General features: G+C 53.0%; 1 protein-coding gene across 3 annotated transcripts; it reads right to left on the bottom strand.

Annotated features, from left to right (window-relative positions):
• Nucleotides 1–15,215: 15,215 nt before the first annotated feature.
• On the bottom strand, nt 15,216–22,297 carry LOC140720828 (NACHT, LRR and PYD domains-containing protein 12-like). Of its 3 annotated transcripts, none has more exons than XR_012097260.1 (6): nt 22,142–22,297; nt 20,294–20,380; nt 19,971–20,138; nt 18,954–19,806; nt 18,386–18,580; nt 15,216–15,243 (listed from the first exon to the last, which is right to left on the bottom strand). XR_012097260.1 is itself a non-coding variant. In XM_073035673.1 (4 exons), exons 1-4 carry the CDS (start codon nt 22,288–22,290, stop codon nt 19,719–19,721), a joined length of 492 nt encoding a protein of 163 aa, XP_072891774.1. In that variant the 5' UTR covers nt 22,291–22,297; the 3' UTR covers nt 18,768–19,718. The 3 variants fall into 3 exon arrangements, 1 of the variants encoding a protein (XP_072891774.1); XR_012097261.1 differs by lacking the exon at nt 15,216–15,243 and adding an exon at nt 18,051–18,099; XM_073035673.1 differs by lacking the exons at nt 15,216–15,243; nt 18,386–18,580 and having other exon boundaries at nt 18,768–19,806.
• Nucleotides 22,298–22,701: the final 404 nt, after the last annotated feature.

Genomic DNA, 22,701 nt, shown 5'->3' with positions numbered 1-22,701 from the left:
CCCTCCTTGGTCCCGTTTCAAACCGGCCGAACGGGGTCTCCTTCAGTCACCACATCTCTCCCTCCTTGGTCCCGTTTCAACCCGGCCGAACGGGGTCTCCTTCAGTCACCACATCTCTCCCTCCTTGGTCCCGTTTCAACCCGGCCGAGCGGGGTCTCCTTCAGTCACCACATCTCTCCCTCCTTGGTCCCGTTTTAACCCGGCCGGACGGGGTCTTCTTTAGTCACCACATCTCTCCCTCCTTGGTCCCGTTTCAACCCAGCCGAACGGTGTCTCCTTCAGTCACCACATCTCTCCCTCCTTGGTCCCGTTTCAACCCTGCCGATCGGGGTCTCCTTCAGTCACCACATCTCTCCCTCCGTTGGTCCCGTTTCAACCCGGCCGAACGGGGTCTCCTTCAGTCACCACATCTCTCCCTCCTTGGTCCCGTTTCAAACCTGCCGAACGGGGTCTCCTTCAGTCACCACATCGCTCCCTCCTTGGTCCCGTTTCAACCCGGCCGGACAGGGTCTCCTTTAGTCATCACATCTCTCCCTCCTTGGTCCCGTTTCAACCCGGCCGAACGGGGTCTCCTTCAGTCACCACATCTCTGCGTCCTTGGTCCCGTTTCAACCCGGCCCAACGGGGTCTCCTTCAGTCATCACATCTCTCCATCCTTGGTCCCGTTTCAACCCGGCCGAACGGGGTCTCCTTCAGTCATCACATCTCTCCGACCTTGGTCCCGTTTCAACCCGGCCGAACGGGGTCTCCTTCAGTCACCACATCTCTCCGTCCTTGGTCCCGTTTCAACCCGGCCGAACGGAGTCTCCTGCAGTCATCACATCTCTCCCTCCTTTGTCCCGTTTCAACCCGGCCGAACGGGGTCTCCTTCAGTCACCACATCTCTCCCTCCTTGGTCCCGTTTCAACCCGGCCGAACGGGGTCTCCTTCAGTCACCACATCTCTCGCTCCTTGGTCCCGTTTCAACCCGGCCGAGCGGGGACTCCTTCAGTCACCACATCTCTCCCTCCTTGGTCCCGTTTCAAACCGGCCGAACGGGGTCTCCTTCAGTCACCACATCTCTCCCTCCTTGGTCCCGTTTCAACCCGGCCGAACGGGGTCTCCTTCAGTCACCACATCTCTCCCTCCTTGGTCTCGTTTTAACCCGGCCGAGCGGGGTCTCCTTCAGTCACCACATCTCTCCCTCCTTGCTCCCGTTTCAACCCGGCCGAACGGGGTCTCCTTCAGTCACCACATCTCTCCCTCCTTGGTCCCGTTTCAACCCGGCCGGACGGGGTCTCCTTCAGTCACCACATCGCTCCCTCCTTGGTCCCGTTTCAACCCGGCCGAACGGGGTCTCCTTCAGTCACCACATCTCTCCCTCCTTGGTCCCGTTTCAACCCGGCCGAGCGGGGACTCCTTCAGTCACCACATCTCTCCCTCCTTGGTCCCGTTTCAACCCGGCCGAACGGGGTCTCCTTCAGTCACCACATCTCTCCCTCCTTGGTCCCGTTTCAACCCGGCCGGACAGGGTCTCCTACAGTCACCACATCTCTCCCTCCTTGGTCCCGTTTCAACCCGGCCGAACGGGGTCTCCTTCAGTCACCACATCTCTCCCTCCTTGGTCCCGTTTCAACCCGGCCGAGCGGGGTCTCCTTCAGTCACCACATCTCTCCCTCCTTGCTCCCGTTTCAACCCGGCCGAGCGGGGTCTCCTTCAGTCACCACATCTCTCCCTCCTTGGTCCCGTTTCAACCCGGCCGAACGGGGTCTCCTTCAGTCACCACATCTCTCCGTCCTTGGTCCCGTTTCAACCCCGGCCGAACGGGGTCTCCTTCAGTCACCACATCTCTCCGACCTTGGTCCCGTTTCAACCCCGGCCGAACGGGGTCTCCTTCAGTCACCACATCTCTCCCTCCTTGGTCCCGTTTCAACCCGGCCGAACGGGGTCTCCTTCAGTCACCACATCTCTCCCTCCTTGGTCCCGTTTCAACCCGGCCGAACGGGGTCTCCTTCAGTCACCACATCTCTCCCTCCTTGGTCCCGTTTCAACCCTGCCGGACAGGGTCTCCTTTAGTCACCACATCTCTCCCTCCTTGGTCCCGTTTCAACCCAGCCGAACGGGGTCTCCCTCAGTCACCACATCTCTCCCTCCCTTGGTCCCGTTTCAACCCGGCCGAACGGGGTCTCCTTCAGTCACCACATCTCTCCCTCCTTGGTCCCGTTTCAACCCGGCCGAACGGGGTCTCCTTCAGTCACCACATCTCTCCCTCTCTTGGTCCCGTTTCAACCCGGCCGAACGGGGTCTCCTTCAGTCACCACATCTCTCCCTCCTTGGTCCCGTTTCAACCCTGCCGAACGGGGTCTCCTTCAGTCACCACATCTCTCCCTCCTTGGTCCCGTTTCAACCCGGCCGAACGGGGTCTCCTTCAGTCACCACATCTCTCCCTCCTTGGTCCTGTTTCAACCCGGCCGAGCGGTGCCTCCTTCAGTCACCACATCTCTCCCTCCCTTGGTCCCGTTTCAACCCGGCTGAACGGGGTCTCCTTCAGTCACCACATCTCTCCCTCCTTGGTCCCGTTTCAACCCGGCCGAGCGGGGTCTCCTTCAGTCAGCACATCTCTCCCTCCTTGGTCCCGTTTCAACCCGGCCGAACGGGGTCTCCTTCAGTCACCACATCTCTCCCTCCTTGGTCCCGTTTCAACCCGGCCGAGCGGGTTCTCCTTCAGTCACCACATCTCTCCCTCCTTGGTCCCGTTTCAACCCGGCCGAGCGGGGTCTCCTTCAGTCACCACATCTCTCCCTCCTTGGTCCCGTTTCAACCCGGCCGAACGGGGTCTCCTTCAGTCACCACATCTCTCCGTCCTTGGTCCCGTTTCAACCCCGGCCGAACGGGGTCTCCTTCAGTCACCACATCTCTCCGTCCTTGGTCCCGTTTCAACCCCGGCCGAACGGGTTCTCCTTCAGTCACCACATCTCTCCCTCCTTGGTCCCGTTTCAACCCGGCCGAACGGGGTCTCCTTCAGTCACCACATCTCTCCCTCCTTGGTCCCGTTTCAACCCGGCCGAACGGGGTCTCCTTCAGTCACCACATCTCTCCCTCCTTGGTCCCGTTTCAACCCTGCCGGACAGGGTCTCCTTTAGTCACCACATCTCTCCCTCCTTTGTCCCGTTTCAACCCAGCCGAACGGGGTCTCCTTCAGTCACCACATCTCTCCCTCCCTTGGTCCCGTTTCAACCCGGCCGAACGGGGTCTCCTTCAGTCACCACATCTCTCCCTCCTTGGTCCCGTTTCAACCCGGCCGAACGGGGTCTCCTTCAGTCACCACATCTCTCCCTCTCTTGGTCCCGTTTCAACCCGGCCGAACGGGGTCTCCTTAAGTCACCACATCTCTCCCTCCTTGGTCCCGTTTCAACCCTGCCGAACGGGGTCTCCTTCAGTCACCACATCTCTCCCTCCTTGGTCCCGTTTCAACCCGGCCGAACGGGGTCTCCTTCAGTCACCACATCTCTCCCTCCTTGGTCCTGTTTCAACCCGGCGAGCGGTGCCTCCTTCAGTCACCACATCTCTCCCTCCCTTGGTCCCGTTTCAACCCGGCCGAACGGGGTCTCCTTCAGTCACCACATCTCTCCCTCCTTGGTCCCGTTTCAACCCGGCCGAGCGGGGTCTCCTTCAGTCAGCACATCTCTCCCTCCTTGGTCCCGTTTCAACCCGGCCGAGCGGGGTCTCCTTCAGTCACCACATCTCTCGCTCCTTGGACCCGTTTCAACCCGGCCGAACGGGGTCTCCTTCAGTCACCACATCTCTCCCTCCTTGGTCCCGTTTCAACCCGGCCGAGCGGGGTCTCCTTCAGTCACCACATCTCTCCCTCCTTGGACCCGTTTCAACCCGGCCGAACGGGGACTCCTTCAGTCACCACATCTCTCCCTCCTTGGTCCCGTTTCAACCCGGCCGAACGGGGTCTCCTTCAGTCACCACATTTCTCCCTCCTTGGTCCCGTTTCAACCCGGCCGGACAGGGTCTCCTTCAGTCACCACATCGCTCCCTCCTTGGTCCCGTTTCAACCCGGCCGAACGGGGTCTCCTTCAGTCACCACATCTCTCCCTCCTTGGTCCCGTTTCAACCCGGCCGAGCGGGGACTCCTTCAGTCACCACATCTCTCCGTCCTTGGTCCCGTTTCAACCCGGCCGAACTACGTCTCCTTCAGTCACCACATCTCTCCCTCCTTGGTCCCGTTTCAACCCGGCCGAACAGGGTCTCCTTCAGTCACCACATCTCTCCCTCCTTGGTCCCGTTTCAACCCGGCCGGACAGGGTCTCCTACAGTCACCACATCTCTCCCTCCTTGGTCCCGTTTCAACCCGGCCGAACGGGGTCTCCTTCAGTCACCACATCTCTCCCTCCTTGGTCCCGTTTCAACCCGGCCGAGCGGGGTCTCCTTCAGTCACCACATCTCTCCCTCCTTGGTCCCGTTTCAACCCGGCCGAGCGGGGTCTCCTTCAGTCACCACATCTCTCCCTCCTTGGTCCCGTTTCAACCCAGCCGAACGGTGTCTCCTTCAGTCACCACATCTCTCCCTCATTGGTCCCGTTTCAACCCGGCCGATCGGGGTCTCCTTCAGTCACCACATCTCTCCCTCCGTTGGTCCGGTTTCAACCCGGCCGAACGGGGTCTCCTTCAGTCACCACATCTCTCCCTCCTTGGTCCCGTTTCAAACCGGCCGAACGGGGTCTCCTTCAGTCACCACATCGCTCCCTCCTTGGTCCCGTTTCAACCCGGCCGGACAGGGTCTCCTTTAGTCATCACATCTCTCCCTCCTTGGTCCCGTTTCAACCCGGCCGAACGGGGTCTCCTTCAGTCACCACATCTCTCCGTCCTTGGTCCCGTTTCAACCCGGCCCAACGGGGTCTCCTTCAGTCATCACATCTCTCCATCCTTGGTCCCGTTTCAACCCGGCCGAACGGGGTCTCCTTCAGTCATCACATCTCTCCGTCCTTGGTCCCGTTTCAACCCGGCCGAACGGGGTCTCCTTCAGTCACCACATCTCTCCGTCCTTGGTCCCGTTTCAACCCGGCCGAACGGAGTCTCCTGCAGTCATCACATCTCTCCCTCCTTTGTCCCGTTTCAACCCGGCCGAACGGGGTCTCCTTCAGTCACCACATCTCTCCTTCCTTGGTCCCGTTTCAACCCGGCCGAACGGGGTCTCCTTCAGTCACCACATCTCTCGCTCCTTGGTCCCGTTTCAACCCGGCCGAGCGGGGACTCCTTCAGTCACCACATCTCTCCCTCCTTGGTCCCGTTTCAAACCGGCCGAACGGGGTCTCCTTCAGTCACCACATCTCTCCCTCCTTGGTCCCGTTTCAACCCGGCCGAACGGGGTCTCCTTCAGTCACCACATCTCTCCCTCCTTGGTCTCGTTTTAACCCGGCCGAGCGGGGTCTCCTTCAGTCACCACATCTCTCCCTCCTTGCTCCCGTTTCAACCCGGCCGAACGGGGTCTCCTTCAGTCACCACATCTCTCCCTCCTTGGTCCCGTTTCAACCCGGCCGGACAGGGTCTCCTTCAGTCACCACATCGCTCCCTCCTTGGTCCCGTTTCAACCCGGCCGAACGGGGTCTCCTTCAGTCACCACATCTCTCCCTCCTTGGTCCCGTTTCAACGCGGCCGAGCGGGGACTCCTTCAGTCACCACATCTCTCCCTCCTTGGTCCCGTTTCAACCCGGCCGAACGGGGTCTCCTTCAGTCACCACATCTCTCCCTCCTTGGTCCCGTTTCAACCCGGCCGGACAGGGTCTCCTACAGTCACCACATCTCTCCCTCCTTGGTCCCGTTTCAACCCGGCCGAACGGGGTCTCCTTCAGTCACCACATCTCTCCCTCCTTGGTCCCGTTTCAACCCGGCCGAGCGGGGTCTCCTTCAGTCACCACATCTCTCCCTCCTTGCTCCCGTTTCAACCCGGCCGAGCGGGGTCTCCTTCAGTCACCACATCTCTCCCTCCTTGGTCCCGTTTCAACCCGGCCGAACGGGGTCTCCTTCAGTCACCACATCTCTCCGTCCTTGGTCCCGTTTCAACCCCGGCCGAACGGGGTCTCCTTCAGTCACCACATCTCTCCGACCTTGGTCCCGTTTCAACCCCGGCCGAACGGGGTCTCCTTCAGTCACCACATCTCTCCCTCCTTGGTCCCGTTTCAACCCGGCCGAACGGGGTCTCCTTCAGTCACCACATCTCTCCCTCCTTGGTCCCGTTTCAACCCGGCCGAACGGGGTCTCCTTCAGTCACCACATCTCTCCCTCCTTGCTCCCGTTTCAACCCTGCCGGACAGGGTCTCCTTTAGTCACCACATCTCTCCCTCCTTGGTCCCGTTTCAACCCAGCCGAACGGGGTCTCCCTCAGTCACCACATCTCTCCCTCCCTTGGTCCCGTTTCAACCCGGCCGAACGGGGTCTCCTTCAGTCACCACATCTCTCCCTCCTTGGTCCCGTTTCAACCCGGCCGAACGGGGTCTCCTTCAGTCACCACATCTCTCCCTCTCTTGGACCCGTTTCAACCCGGCCGAACGGGGTCTCCTTCAGTCACCACATCTCTCCCTCCTTGGTCCCGTTTCAACCCTGCCGAACGGGGTCTCCTTCAGTCACCACATCTCTCCCTCCTTGGTCCCGTTTCAACCCGGCCGAACGGGGTCTCCTTCAGTCACCACATCTCTCCCTCCTTGGTCCTGTTTCAACCCGGCCGAGCGGTGCCTCCTTCAGTCACCACATCTCTCCCTCCCTTGGTCCCGTTTCTACCCGGCCGAACGGGGTCTCCTTCAGTCACCACATCTCTCCCTCCTTGGTCCCGTTTCAACCCGGCCGAGCGGGGTCTCCTTCAGTCAGCACATCTCTCCCTCCTTGGTCCCGTTTCAAACCGGCCGAACGGGGTCTCCTTCAGTCACCACTTCTCTCCCTCCTTGGTCCCGTTTCAACCCGGCCGAGCGGGGTCTCCTTCAGTCACCACATCTCTCCCTCCTTGGTCCCGTTTCAACCCGGCCGAGCGGGGTCTCCTTCAGTCACCACATCTCTCCCTCCTTGGTCCCGTTTCAACCCGGCCGAACGGGGTCTCCTTCAGTCACCACATCTCTCCGTCCTTGGTCCCGTTTCAACCCCGGCCGAACGGGGTCTCCTTCAGTCACCACATCTCTCCGTCCTTGGTCCCGTTTCAACCCCGGCCGAACGGGGTCTCCTTCAGTCACCACATCTCTCCCTCCTTGGTCCCGTTTCAACCCGGCCGAACGGGGTCTCCTTCAGTCACCACATCTCTCCCTCCTTGGTCCCGTTTCAACCCGGCCGAACGGGGTCTCCTTCAGTCACCACATCTCTCCCTCCTTGGTCCCGTTTCAACCCTGCCGGACAGGGTCTCCTTTAGTCACCACATCTCTCCCTCCTTTGTCCCGTTTCAACCCAGCCGAACGGGGTCTCCTTCAGTCACCACATCTCTCCCTCCCTTGGTCCCGTTTCAACCCGGCCGAACGGGGTCTCCTTCAGTCACCACATCTCTCCCTCCTTGGTCCCGTTTCAACCCGGCCGAACGGGGTCTCCTTCAGTCACCACATCTCTCCCTCTCTTGGTCCCGTTTCAACCCGGCCGAACGGGGTCTCCTTCAGTCACCACATCTCTCCCTCCTTGGTCCCGTTTCAACCCTGCCGAACGGGGTCTCCTTCAGTCACCACATCTCTCCCTCCTTGGTCCCGTTTCAACCCGGCCGAACGGGGTCTCCTTCAGTCACCACATCTCTCCCTCCTTGGTCCTGTTTCAACCCGGCGAGCGGTGCCTCCTTCAGTCACCACATCTCTCCCTCCCTTGGTCCCGTTTCAACCCGGCCGAACGGGGTCTCCTTCAGTCACCACATCTCTCCCTCCTTGGTCCCGTTTCAACCCGGCCGAGCGGGGTCTCCTTCAGTCAGCACATCTCTCCGTCCTTGGTCCCGTTTCAACCCGGCCGAGCGGGGTCTCCTTCAGTCACCACATCTCTCGCTCCTTGGACCCGTTTCAACCCGGCCGAGCGGTGTCTCCTTCAGTCACCACATCTCTCCCTCCTTGGACCCGTTTCAACCCGGCCGAACGGGGACTCCTTCAGTCACCACATCTCTCCCTCCTTGGTCCCGTTTCAACCCGGCCGAACGGGGTCTCCTTCAGTCACCACATTTCTCCCTCCTTGGTCCCGTTTCAACCCGGCCGGACAGGGTCTACTTCAGTCACCACATCGCTCCCTCCTTGGTCCCGTTTCAACCCGGCCGAACGGGGTCTCCTTCAGTCACCACATCTCTCCCTCCTTGGTCCCGTTTCAACCCGGCCGAGCGGGGACTCCTTCAGTCACCACATCTCTCCGTCCTTGGTCCCGTTTCAACCCGGCCGAACTACGTCTCCTTCAGTCACCACATCTCTCCCTCCTTGGTCCCGTTTCAACCCGGCCGAACGGGGTCTCCTTCAGTCACCACATCTCTCCCTCCTTGGTCCCGTTTCAACCCGGCCGGACAGGGTCTCCTACAGTCACCACATCTCTCCCTCCTTGGTCCCGTTTCAACCCGGCCGAACGGGGTCTCCTTCAGTCACCACATCTCTCCCTCCTTGGTCCCGTTTCAACCCGGCCGAGCGGGGTCTCCTTCAGTCACCACATCTCTCCCTCCTTGGTCCCGTTTCAACCCGGCCGAGCGGGGTCTCCTTCAGTCACCACATCTCTCCCTCCTTGGTCCCGTTTCAACCCGGCCGAACGGGGTCTCCTTCAGTCACCACATCTCTCCCTCCTTGGTCCCGTTTCAACCCGGCCGAACGGGGTCTCCTTCAGTCACCACATCTCTCCCTCCTTGGTCCCGTTTCAACCCTGCCGGACAGGGTCTCCTTTAGTCACCACATCTCTCCCTCCTTGGTCCCGTTTCAACCCTGCCGAACGGGGTCTCCTTCAGTCACCACATCTCTCCCTCCCTTGGTCCCGTTTCAACCCGGCCGAACGGGGTCTCCTTCAGTCACCACATCTCTCCCTCCTTGGTCCCGTTTCAACCCGGCCGAACGGGGTCTCCTTCAGTCACCACATCTCTCCCTCTCTTGGTCCCGTTTCAACCCGGCCGAATGGGGTCTCCTTCAGTCACCACATCTCTCCCTCCTTGATCCCGTTTCAACCCTGCCGAACGGGGTCTCCTTCAGTCACCACATCTCTCCCTCCTTGGTCCCGTTTCAACCCGGTCGAACGGGGTCTCCTTCAGTCACCACATCTCTCCGTCCTTGGTCCCGTTTCAACCCGGCCCAACGGGGTCTCCTTCAGTCATCACATCTCTCCATCCTTGGTCCCGTTTCAACCCGGCCGAACGGGGTCTCCTTCAGTCATCACATCTCTCCGTCCTTGGTCCCGTTTCAACCCGGCCGAACGGGGTCTCCTTCAGTCACCACATCTCTCCGTCCTTGGTCCCGTTTCAACCCGGCCGAACGGGGTCTCCTTCAGTCATCACATCTCTCCCTCCTTTGTCCCGTTTCAACCCGGCCGAACGGGGTCTCCTTCAGTCACCACATCTCTCCCTCCTTGCTCCCGTTTCAACCCGGCCGAACGGGGTCTCCTTCAGTCACCACATCTCTCCCTCCTTGGTCCCGTTTCAACCCGGCCGGACAGGGTCTCCTTCAGTCACCACATCGCTCCCTCCTTGGTCCCGTTTCAACCCGGCCGAACGGGGTCTCCTTCAGTCACCACATCTCTCCCTCCTTGGTCCCGTTTCAACCCGGCCGAGCGGGGACTCCTTCAGTCACCACATCTCTCCGTCCTTGGTCCCGTTTCAACCCGGCCGAACGGGGTCTCCTTCAGTCACCACATCTCTCCCTCCTTGGTCCCGTTTCAACCCGGCCGGACGGGGTCTCCTACAGTCACCACATCTCTCCCTCCTTGGTCCCGTTTCAACCCGGCCGAACGGGGTCTCCTTCAGTCACCACATCTCTCCCTCCTTGGTCCCGTTTCAACCCGGCCGAGCGGGGTCTCCTTCAGTCACCACATCTCTCCCTCCTTGGTCCCGTTTCAACCCGGCCGAGCGGGGTCTCCTTCAGTCACCACATCTCTCCCTCCTTGGACCCGTTTCAACCCGGCCGAACGGGGACTCCTTCAGTCACCACATCTCTCCCTCCTTGGTCCCGTTTCAACCCGGCCGAACTACGTCTCCTTCAGTCACCACATCTCTCCCTCCTTGGTCCCGTTTCAACCCGGCCGGACAGGGTCTCCTACAGTCACCACATCTCTCCCTCCTTGGTCCCGTTTCAACCCGGCCGAACGGGGTCTCCTTCAGTCACCACATCTCTCCCTCCTTGGTCCCGTTTCAACCCGGCCGAGCGGGGTCTCCTTCAGTCACCACATCTCTCCCTCCTTGGTCCCGTTTCAACCCGGCCGAACGGGGTCTCCTTCAGTCACCACATCTCTCCCTCCTTGGTCCCGTTTCAACCCGGCCGAACGGGGTCTCCTTCAGTCACCACATCTCTCCCTCCTTGGTCCCGTTTCAACCCTGCCGGACAGGGTCTCCTTTAGTCACCACATCTCTCCCTCCTTGGTCCCGTTTCAACCCTGCCGAACGGGGTCTCCTTCAGTCACCACATCTCTCCCTCCCTTGGTCCCGTTTCAACCCGGCCGAACGGGGTCTCCTTCAGTCACCACATCTCTCCCTCCTTGGTCCCGTTTCAACCCGGCCGAACGGGGTCTCCTTCAGTCACCACATCTCTCCCTCTCTTGGTCCCGTTTCAACCCGGCCGAACGGGGTCTCCTTCAGTCACCACATCTCTCCCTCCTTGGTCCCGTTTCAACCCGGCCGAACGGGGTCTCCTTCAGTCACCACATCTCTCCCTCCTTGGTCCTGTTTCAACCCGGCCGAGCGGTGCCTCCTTCAGTCACCACATCTCTCCCTCCCTTGGTCCCGTTTCAACCCGGCCGAACGGGGTCTCCTTCAGTCACCACATCTCTCCCTCCTTGGTCCCGTTTCAACCCGGCCGAACTAGGTCTCCTTCAGTCAGCACATCTCTCCCTCCTTGGTCCCGTTTCAACCCGGCCGAGCGGGGTCTCCTTCAGTCACCACATTTCTCCCTCCTTGGACCCGTTTCAACCCGGCCGAGCGGGGTCTCCTTCAGTCACCACATCTCTCCCTCCTTGGACCCGTTTCAACCCGGCCGAACGGGGTCTCCTTCAGTCACCACATCTCTCCCTTTTCCTCAACAGAATTAACGAAGCTGACGTCCGTTTTCAATCGGTGACTCACCTCCTCCCTTCCTGGCGCTCACTCTAAACAAGGTATCACAATCGGAAACTGCCCCATCAGACAGATTAAGCGAATCAGCTGCCAATTTTTGTCAGAGCAATAGATCATTTTATATCGACCCATTGCCCCCTCCCTCTTCTCAATGTGCCACTGTCTCCATTTCGGCCATTTTACCCGTTGCGTCTCTTCCTCTCTGTTGTCTGTCCATCACTCTCTCCCTGTCGGCCATTGTAACAAAGGATTCAGGGACTATTTCAGATCGGGCAGCCACTCCCTCTGAGTTGTCAGTGTGTTACTCCCTTCCTGGAGTCTCTTTTATATCGGTGCATCCCTCCCCCCACCCCCGGTGACATTTTTCAATGCGCGCGTCGCTTCCTACCTGGTGATAATTTTGTATTCTTGCTTAAATCCAGAATCCTATTTTTAATCGGAACATAAACCCCCTCCCCGTTATAATTTTCAATCAGTGTGTCATCCCCACCCTGTCGGTCATTTTAACTCTGCCGGTCACTCCCAATCTGTTGTCAGTGTGTCACCCCTTCCCTGAGGAACAAGGTGACCTCGGCCATCTTAATTCCGCCCATCGCCCCCTCCATGGCGTTCATTGTCACTCAGCCCATCACTTTCTCCCTGCAGACAATTTTCAGTCAACCTTTCACTCCCTCTCTAGTGACCATTCTAAATCCTTCTGTCGTTCCCTCCCTATTCACCATTTTCAATCAGGAGCCCCTCGCAGGACAGACACTCTCGACCACCCTCCACTTGATTGCGCAGACTGTTTATCACTAATAATAAATATATCGCAAACAATAGACACCCATCCGACATCCTCATCTCCGGACTCTGTGCGTTATCTCTCAAAGTGTCGTAGAGAGAGGAGGATACAGACACCAGGAAACATCTGCTGTAATATTCCTGGTGTCGATACAGAGACCCGACCTTTCCTTGTTAGCTAATAAACCCGTTGGACTTATCGTCAAATTTCGTAAACCGCACTCTGTGTTCTGTCAAATACAGAATTCAGGCGTTCCCGCCAACTTCCCAGATCCCATTCCCGTTGGAAATGAACTAGAAGGGGACCCATTGAGATGCAGATGGTGGGAGTGAATGGGAAGTGCTGGGTCCCATTGGGAGTGAACGGGAATGGGTGGAGTCCATTGGGAGGTCTGGCGATGAGAGTGAAAGGGAAGGAAAGGGGTCCAGTTGGAATGCCTGGGCGGTAGGAGCGAATGGGAAGGGAAGGGGTCTATTGAGAGTGCGGACGGTGGGAGTGAATGGGAAGCGCTGGGTTCCATTGGGAGTGCGAAAGATGAGAGGGAACGAGAAGAGGTGGGGTCCATTGGGAGTTCGGGCGAGCTTGATTGGAAGCGCGGCCCGTGTGAGATGACTCGAAAGAACAGCGCCCTCTTACGAGTGCCCACGGCGGGAGAAGATGGGAAGAGGTGAAGTCTCGTTTTTGCAAAATTATCCTCATATTCGATTTCACCCTCGGCGACTTCACAATCCCAGAAATCAGATGTGATTGTTAACCACTAGGGTTCTGATATCCATCCGTATTCCCCTGGCCGTGTGTGCGCCCTCACACCCTCGCCGAACCGTCCACCCTGCATGCCTCCCCATCATTCCACTACTTCTCTCCTCGTCTCTCTGACCTCCTCGACAGAGATTCATCTCGTGTGTGTGAGTGTGTGAGTGTGTGTGTGTGTGTGTGTGTGTGTGTGTGTGTGTGTGTGTGTGTGTGTGTGTGTGTGTGTGTGTGTGTGGTGGGGGGAGAGGTTGTGGGGTTCCTTGTGCTACAGCTTCAAACGGAGAGTATCCTCTCTATTCGTTTCAACTCAGGAATTTAGCTGATATATCTCACTCTACAGATACCTTTTCTCCGTGTCTAGGCACGAGAGGGCGTGACTGGACTGCGCAGAGTGAGCTTCATTCTGTGCCTGGCCCCTGGAGTCCGTGAGGGGATGGTCTGGAGGGAGATTCACTCTGTGTCTGACTGCAAAATTGTGAAATGGGATTGTGTGGAAGGAGATTCTCTCGGTATCTGACCCTGGGAGTGTGTGATGGGACGGTGTGGGGGCAGAATAACCCCGTGTCTGACCCCGGGTGTGTGTGTTGGGATGGTATGGAGGGATCTTCACCACGTACTTAACGCCGGTATTCCATCCCCCATCCGTCTCGTACTCCTGACCTTGGTGGAATCACGTCTGATGTTGTAGTCTATTTTAACCGTCTGCGGGGGCAGGAGGGGGGGGGTGCAGTTAGGCAGGAAGGGGGCTGGGTAGAGATGAGATCCTGGACACCCAGACTCTGCGAGTCCGGCCTCCCTCAGCCTGGAGCTGAAACGCTACTGTTTCAGTGTGAGGAGCTCCGACCCACTGTTGTCGTGCACAAGGTGCGGGGGACAGCAGAAACCTCAAATAAAACTGGAGTCCGACACCAAGACAGGAAGTTACAGCGGTTTATTGATTACATTATGACAAATGTAAATTTAATAACGTGTTAGCTGCTGACGTGCGGGAATAAATAAGCTGCTCCCGACTCACTCACAGTCACACACAATTAACTGACTGGCGACAACAAGTGACAATATGAATAACCAGTCCCGTTTCTCACTGTCACTCTGCATCGATTATTATGTAATCACACTTCAGGGCCGGGGCCGAGATCGCTGCAGATTCAAGGTGTCTGCCGAGGTATTTGTCATAATATTTGGAAACTGTGCACCAAATTCATATAGTAAACTAAGAATAAATGATGTTGAAAACGATAAGCTATCGGAAACAAATTTTTTAGGAGTGGTAATTGTAGTGTTCTCGCACAGGTGTAAAAACTCTGAACTAAACAGCAAGTATAATACGGAGTCAATGAGGCGCGATCCCAGTAAGATTAACCGTTTACTGTTCACTCTTCCACATTAACGTATGGTGTAAACTGTTGGTAAAACAATACATAATATATACAGTATTTGTTTCCTTCTTGGCATCGCATTTACATCATAAATGCTTGTAAAAGTAAAAATACAAGCAACTATATTACATGAAAGTACAACATACAGTCAGAATCTACTTATGCCATCAACTGGCTTTAAATACATCAACACAAACTATCCGCAACTCTTTAAATAACAAAGAAAATAAGCTTTATCAACCGTCATTACTTTTAACAGAATCAGCGTTAAAATTTTTACTTCAACATATCAATTATCTTATAAACTTACGGCGTTGCTTCTATGATGTTTCTAGTGCGTAGAATGAAACTGTTCTCGCGCTAATCCTGCACACACAAGCCCCCTCCTTCCCGTTTCTCCAAACCGGTATTTTCCAACAAGACGCAGCGAAACCGGGTGTGACGTCATCGCATGCCGCGATATATCACAGACTACGAATTTACTTTCAACAATCTTAACTTTAACTAAAAAATAATTACAAACAAATTACTAAAGCGAAAATATAATAAACTAAATGAACGCCTTAAAGGCAACACACGCCTGACCTTCATAAGGTCACAATAAAGAGAATACAAAACTTCAGTCTCTAAATCAGTCCTTAGGGAGAAGTAGAACGACTTCTGCAACTGGCCTTTGGTAAGTTCTCACATCACCTTGGTCAGAAGTTTTCAACTCAACCTTGCTGACATGTCCATCCCTACCAGGGAACGTGGCAGTGATTCTGGCCATGTGAATGAGGAACGCAAGTCCTCTCACTAAAGAATTCAAAGTGGAGAACCGCTGAAAGCGCTCATTAGTACGTATTGATTCTTCAAGATCGGTGACTCTTGTTTGTATTTGCTGCTGAAGTTTCGAGTCTCTTTCGGGTTCGATCAGCTCAAATGTTTCGCTCATTTGAGTTTTTTTCTGTTGGTGGCTGATACAGAAAGGGGGGTCCGGTGAACCAGGATGTCTGAGCCAGACGGGATGCAGGTAAGGATCTCGATGCATGGTCTGTAGGGTTATCCTCTGTACGTACATAATACCATTGTTCAGGCTTTGATGACAGGCGGATACGTTGAACTCTATTATGAACGTACACGTAGAAATGTTTTGATTCGTTGTAAATATAACCAAGCACTACTTTGCTATCTGTGTAGAACTTGATATCGTCCAGCTCTAAGACTAGCTCGTCCTGGATAAGATCCGCGATTTCCACAGCCAGGACAGCTGCGCACAGTTCAAGCCTATCACAAAACGAGCGCCGATGCACTGCTCCATTCGCAGGAGGATTAAAATGTTGCCATGGGACAGGAACAGAATTAACAATTCGGTTTCTTAACCTTTAGTAAGAATGGATTCAAATATTACCCAGCTTTTACTGGAAATCCTGTCTTGTTTTACTTTGAGCGGCGGAGACTGCGGGGAAATCTGTTAGAGGTTTGTAAGATTATGAATGACTTTGACAGAGTAGTCAGGGAGCATCTTTTCGCTGGTTAGAAATTTCTAATACCAGAGGACATGTAATGAAGGTGTGAGGGGGTGGTTGCAAAGGGAATGTGAGGGTAAGTTGTTTTACTCAGGGAGGGAGTGATGAATGCTTGGAATGAGCTGTCTGTTATGGTGGTGGAAGCCAATACATCGGAGTCTTTGAAGACACGTTTAGATAGGCACATGCGTGTGAGGAAGATTGAGAGGATATGGACATTGTGCAAACAAGATGGATTAGATTTTGGGGGGGGGGGTTGATTTATTTCTTAGCTGGTTCAGCATAACATTAACATAGAAAACAGAAAACCTGCAGCGCAATACAGGCCCTTCGGACCACAAAGTTGTGCCGAACATTTCCCTATCTTAGAAGTTACTAGGCTTACCTATAGCCCTCTACTTTACTAAGCTCCATGTAACTATCTAAAAGCCTCTTAAAAGACCCTATCGTATCCGCCTCCACCATTGTTTTCGGCAGCCCATTCCACACACTCACCACACTCTGAGTAAAAAAAAAACTAACCCCTGACATCTCCTCTGTACCTGCTCCCCAGCACCTTCACCCTGTGTCATCCTGTGGCAACAATTACAGCCCTGGGAAAAAGCCTCTGACTATCCACACGATCAACTTGTACACATCTATCAGGTCACCTCTCATCCTCCGTCACTCCAAGGAGAAAAGGCCGAGTTCACTCAACCTATTCTCATAAGGCATTCTCTCCAATCCAGGCAACATCCTTGTAAATCTCCTCTGCACCCTTTCTATGGTTTCCACATCCGTCCTGTAGTGAGTTGAGTAGAACTGAGCACAGTACTCCAAGTGGGTTCAGACCAGAGTCCTATATAGCTGCAACACAAGCCAGCCAGGAAAGCTAGTCCCTGCAGAGCTGAGCATCCATTGTCTGTAACAGCAAAGGTAATGAGGACTCTGGCCAGAAAGCATCCAGGCTGAGGTTGCAGAAAGAGTGTACATATGCACATTGATGTCTTCATAGCCATCGTCAGCACTTCACTCATCCAGGCTGCTGTTCCCACGTGCTTTAAAACATCCACCATCACCCCTGCACCAAAGAACTCTACACATTTAGAACAACGCGACTACTGCCCAGTGGTGCTGTCGCCAATCAGCATTAAGTGCTTTGACGGCTGATAACAGCACGGATCAAAAACTCCAATCCTCGCTCACTGGGCACTCACCAATATGCTTACCGACTGAATCGCTAAGTGGCAGATGACATTGCATCTGTCATTTCCCTTGGCCTGACATGCCTAACAAAGAGACAATTAGGTCCAAATGTTGTTTCTGGATTTCATTTCGGCATTCAACACTGTTTTCCCACAAACCTTGGTGAACAAATTCCCACGCCTCTGTCTAAACTGTGCAACTGGGTGGTGGACTTCCTAACCAATAGACGACAGACAGTCAGGGTGCACAACTGGTTCTCCCTTCCCATCATTGTCAACCTGTGTGACCCTCAGCCTTGTCCTGAGACCATTGCTCTACATTCTGTTCACAAGCGATTGCAAATCCAAACACCCGAGTAAGGCCTAACCACCAGAAAGCTGCTGGAAAAGTGCCATCATCAAGGGTCCCACACACCCTGGTCAGGGATTGTTTGTCCCACTCACATCAGCCCATCAGGGAAGAGGCTACATAACATCCACACCAGGACAATCAGCCTCAGAACAGCTATTCCCCTAAACAATAAACCTGATCAACACCTCCACACTCACCAGCCCACCCCTCCACACCCTCACCACTAATTTAACATTCCCTATCAATCAACTTATGTCCAGACACTCCTGTGCCTAACGTCACTTTATGGACATAGAATAAATGTCAGTCTCAAATGTCCAGACTCTCCTGTGCCTAACATCATTTAATGGACATACAATCAATGCTTTTTTTTAAATAATCATACTGTATATACCGTGTTTTTTTTATTATTGTGGTCTCTATCATTTTGTTTCCTTTTTCCTGTCCTGCTTTGGACCCAGAGTAACAATTATTTCGTTCTCCTATACACCTGTGTACTGGAATGATTTTAAACAATCTTGAATCATAAACCCTGGGAAAAATACCACAACCAACCACATTATCTAAACTCCCTTTTGATTTTATAAACTCCTACAATGTCACCTCCATTCTCCTCTGGAAAGATCCAGTTTGGCGAACCTCTTCCTATGACTCGCCCCTCTAGTCCAGGCAGCATCTTCAGCAATCTGTTCTGCACCGTCTCTAGATTGATAATATCTTTCCTATAGTAGTGTGAACACAACTATACATAATAGTCTGTGCAGCCTCACCAACTATTTATATGACTACAATATATTCTCGCACAGGTATAAAAACTCTGATCTAAACACTAAGTATAAAGCGGAGTCAATGAGGCGCGATCCCAGTAAGATTAACCGTTTACTGTTCACTCTTCCACATTAACGTATGGTGTAAACTGTTGATAAAACAATACAAAATATATACAGTATTTGTTTCCTTCTTGGCATCGCATTTACATCATAAGTACTTGTAAAAGTAAAAATACAAGAAACTATATTACATTAAAGCACAACATACAGTCAGAATCTACTTACGCCATCAACTGGCTTTAAATACATCAACACAAACTATCCGCAACTCTTTAAATAACAAAGAACATAAACTTTATCAACCGTCATTACTTATAACAGAATCAGCGTTAACATTTTTACTTCAACATATCGATTATCTTATAAACTTACGGCGTTGTTTCTATGACGTTTCTTAGTGCGTAGAATGAAACTGTTCTCGCGCTGATCCTGCACACACAAGCCCCCTCCTTCCCGTTTCTCCAAACCGGTATTTTCCCACAAGACGCGGCGAAACCGGGTGTGATGTCATCGCAGGCCGCGATACCTTACAGCTAATGAATTTACTTTCAACAACCGTAACTTTAACTAGAAAACGATTATAAACTAATTATTAAAGCGAAAATGTAATAAACTAAACGAATGCCTTAAGGGCAACACAGTAATAGATAATAAATAGAGTAGTGTCAAGGCAAAAATGACTAAATCTATTACAATATTGTACAAAGCGCAAGATTACTTAAATCAGGAATCTTTGTTCACTTATAGTCCCATGCATGATTTACTGCAAATACGAACTGAATGTTTCTACTCCAAAAGAAAGCCATACGAATTATAAATAAGACATGTTATTATGAGCCAACTAATTCACTATTTATTCAACTAAACACTTTAAAGTTCAGAGATTTCGTAGATTTTAAAATAATACAAATTATATGTAAAGTAAAAAATGGACAGTTACCACAAATTATCCAAAGGTTAATGAGAGAACGTCAACTTGGTTTAAGAGGAACCTGTATATTTCAAAAACAAAGAATAAGAACAAATGAAAAACTCATTCAGTCAGAGGGGTGAATTTAAGTTTGAAAAAAAAACTTAATGAACAAATATAAAATACATGAATTAAAATGAATCGGAGTAATGTGATGATTGAAGCCAAATATGTTATTTTGTAAGTGAGGGGGTAATAAGCTGTAGCTTCAGACTACAGCCTTTCGGTCTGTTTTGAAGAATATCTATGTTTTTGTTGTTTTTTTTATTATTTAATGTCTTATAAAATCATCGTTGAAATTGATGCTTTTTCTTATGTTTGTACTGACCGAAAAAAAATAATTCATTCATTTAACAACGTTATATTAGCCAGACTGAAGAATGGACCACATTCAGCAAGGTGAGCAAAAGGATTCTCTCCCGACAGTGGTGACACAGACTGAGCCCCGACACTCGGGCTCTTCCTGTCTGTGTAAGTCCGCGGGGTCTCACGTGGTGGAGTCTCGAACCCGCATATCCGGCGGAAGCTGCGCCGCGGGACAACAGGCGGAAATCCGTCACCTCAGGAACATTGCAAACGTCACAGAGCACGGTGCTGAAGCCAGTTCTGTTAGAACGGTTGGGAATTAAACCTGGCGCGAGGCAATTAAAGGTAAGGACGTAAGTTAAAGGCGAGGGTGGGAATCGGACAAAAATGACCCCATCCCGCGAAGGGGGATGTTCACACATCAGATGTTCACACGGTCACTGCCAGTCTGGGTTTGGTTTCCTGAAGAGATCTCAGTTCCTTCTCCCCGGTCCGACTGAATTGATTCCTCGCCAGCCTGAAACAGATGGGAGAATAAAGATGAAATGAACAGATTACACAAAAGTTTCAGTAACAGGGGACCGGGGTTAAGGTTTCAACAACACTCACAGACAAATATCGCCAGAAAACCCGCAGATCCACTGATGTATTACCACACTGAACATTAACACAAACACTCACCAGATACACTCCAGATTTGGGTGGGTCAGTATGAGGCGGCGGAGAGTGGGAACAGATCGGTCTGTGAGCGAGTTTAATTCCAGGTCCAGCACCGTCAGTGATTGATTTGTACTAAGAGCGGAGACGAGATCCTCGGCACCAGAATCTGTGAGACCGACACTCCACAGCCTGGAGATGAGAGAGAGTGAGGGTGAAGGACACAGAGAGACAGGAGACGGTACAAATCCCCAGTCTTTATCAGGAACACAATTACTGATCACATTAATGTTCAGTGTCAGACACCCAGTGACTGTAAACACAATCTCCCACCGTCTGGTACTTACTCCAGTTTCTGTATTTTACACTCCGGGATCCTCAGAGCCTCAGACAGCAGTTTCACTCCTAAATCTCCCAGTTTATTCCGGCCAAGTCTAAACACAGACAAAATAATGAACAAAGTGATTCAAATCGTGTGTCTCAGGGAATTTATCTCACTCGGATATCTCAGGAAAAATTAAACCCTTCAGTATATCACTGCTGAGAGTTTCCATCACTGTCAATGTCCCTCACTGATCAGCTCCAGCGTACTCACCAAATGTCAATAATTTAGTCTGTCGATGTGACCCTGTAAACTCAAAATATTCGGTCCCATTCCCCGATGGTTAGAAAACTGTCCCTGACGTGAGTGGGACGGGAGAGCTAGGGTCAGAGAGTGGAAGAAAGTCAGACATTGAGGAAGATTTGTGAATGAGAAAGTGTCGAATGGAGCTGGTGTAAGATACCACACCTGAGGAAGGAGGTTAAGGAAGAGATTCCCAGGAGGAAGGGGGATGGGGAAGAGAGGTCCCACGGGGGAAATGTGTGGAGAAGAGAGTTCCCACGGGAGAAAGGGCTGGAGAAGAGAGATCACACAGGAAAAGGGGGATGGGGAAGAGGGATCCCACAGGAGGAAGGGGGATGGGGAAGAGAGAACACACAGGAGGAAGGGGGAACAGGAAAGTAGTTCCCATACGACGAAGTGGAATAGGAAAGTAAGTTCCCAATGGAGGAGGGGTGATGGTGAAGAGGGATCCCACGGGAGGCAGGGAGTTAGGTACCAGGGAACCCACAGGAGAATGGGAGATGCGAAAGAGAGATCCAACAGGAGGAAGAGAAATGGGGAAGAGAGATCTTACAGGAGGCAGGGTATAGGCAAGACAGATCCAACAGGAGGACAGGAGGAAAGGTGATGTGGATGTGTGATCCCAATGGAGGAAGGGGGTGTGGAAGAGAGTTCCCACTGGAGGGAGGCGAATGTGGAAGACAGTTCCAACAGGAAAATGGGGATGGGGAGGAGACATCCCACAGGAGGAAAGGTGATGGAGAAGAGAGATCCCACTGCAGGAAGGGGGATGGGGAAGAGAGTAACCACAGGAGGAAGGTGAATGCGGAATAGAGCCCTCAGGAGGAATGGCGATGGGAAGAGTGATCCCACAGGAGGATGGGGGATGGGGAAGAGAGACTCCATTGGAGGATGGGGGATGGGGAAGAGAGAACCCACAGGAGGATGGGGGATGGGGAAGAGAGACTCCACTGGAGGATGGGGGATGGGGAAGAGAGATCCCACAAGAGGAATCCGAGGGTAAACGATAATCTTTCATGACAAAGGAATGCAGATCTATATTGCACGGGAGCATTGGGTCTGAATAGAGACCCAGAGGAGATGGGCCCCTGTTGTCTGGGTATCTGGCAGTGAGGTAAGTCACACACGGGGAATGGCAGTGGAGAACAATCTCACAATGGTATTTCCCTCCCTCTCACCGCGACACTCCACTGACAGTCTCGTAACTTCGCCGGGAAATGGGAGCGAATTTCTAACCCACCTGCTGCAGTCAATGTCGTTCTGGGTGTCAGTAACAGTGAGAAGGAACATTCTCAATGGACGTGTCACAGGCAGCGAGAAACACGGCCATTCCTGTGACTTACTACCATTAAACCAATGACCGTTGTTCACTGAACTGATGAAGTCTCCAACATCTCTTCACAAGGAAACACAGAACCTTCGTGTCCTTGGGAAATTACTGACAGATCCCCTGGGCATTTGCTACAATTCTTTACAATCTGATATGCTACAGTTTTACCCAAAATCCTTTACATTGAAACAACATAATGGAACAGTTTCACAGTTCAGAGTGAGAGAATAATCAAGTTACCCCAGTTCCAGGCACTTGTCCAGCCCGGGTCCCAGCCGCTGGATTCCTTCACACTGAATGTCGCAGTTCTCCAGGTCAAGGTGTTTTATTGTATCACAGAGTCCAATGACATGAGACAGGACCGCGCAGTCAATCGGGGTCAGTGTCATTCCACTGAATGAAACTATCTGCAAAGATCCCAGTGCGGCCTGTGCCACTCTGCGATTCTGAGACTCGAACAGGTAGTGCAATGTGTTCAGGAGGCTCCTTTTACCAGCTTCATTCTCTGTGTTTCTTCTTTGGCGTTTAACCTCCTCCTTCACCCAATCAATCACCTGACAGGTTGTTTCATGAGGAAATTGACCCAGAAACCCTTCCAGGTCCCGAACTGTCATTGGGGAGGAGAGACCAGCAGCAAAACGGAGAAATACCTCAAATCGCCCATCTTCCGTGTTGTGGGCTTCAGTGAGGAATTTCAGGACATCCCCGGAATGTGGATTCAGGAACTGTGCGACTGCAGCTACAAACTCTTGGATGGTGAGGTGTGGGAATGTGTATACCACGCTCCGGGCAGAATCCTC

This window comes from Hemitrygon akajei, unplaced genomic scaffold (assembly GCF_048418815.1).
Source record: "Hemitrygon akajei unplaced genomic scaffold, sHemAka1.3 Scf000047, whole genome shotgun sequence".
Taxonomy (NCBI): Eukaryota; Metazoa; Chordata; class Chondrichthyes; order Myliobatiformes; family Dasyatidae; genus Hemitrygon; species Hemitrygon akajei.
The sequence above is the reverse complement of the archived record's forward strand: the minus strand, read 5'-3'. Positions and strand labels throughout refer to the sequence as shown.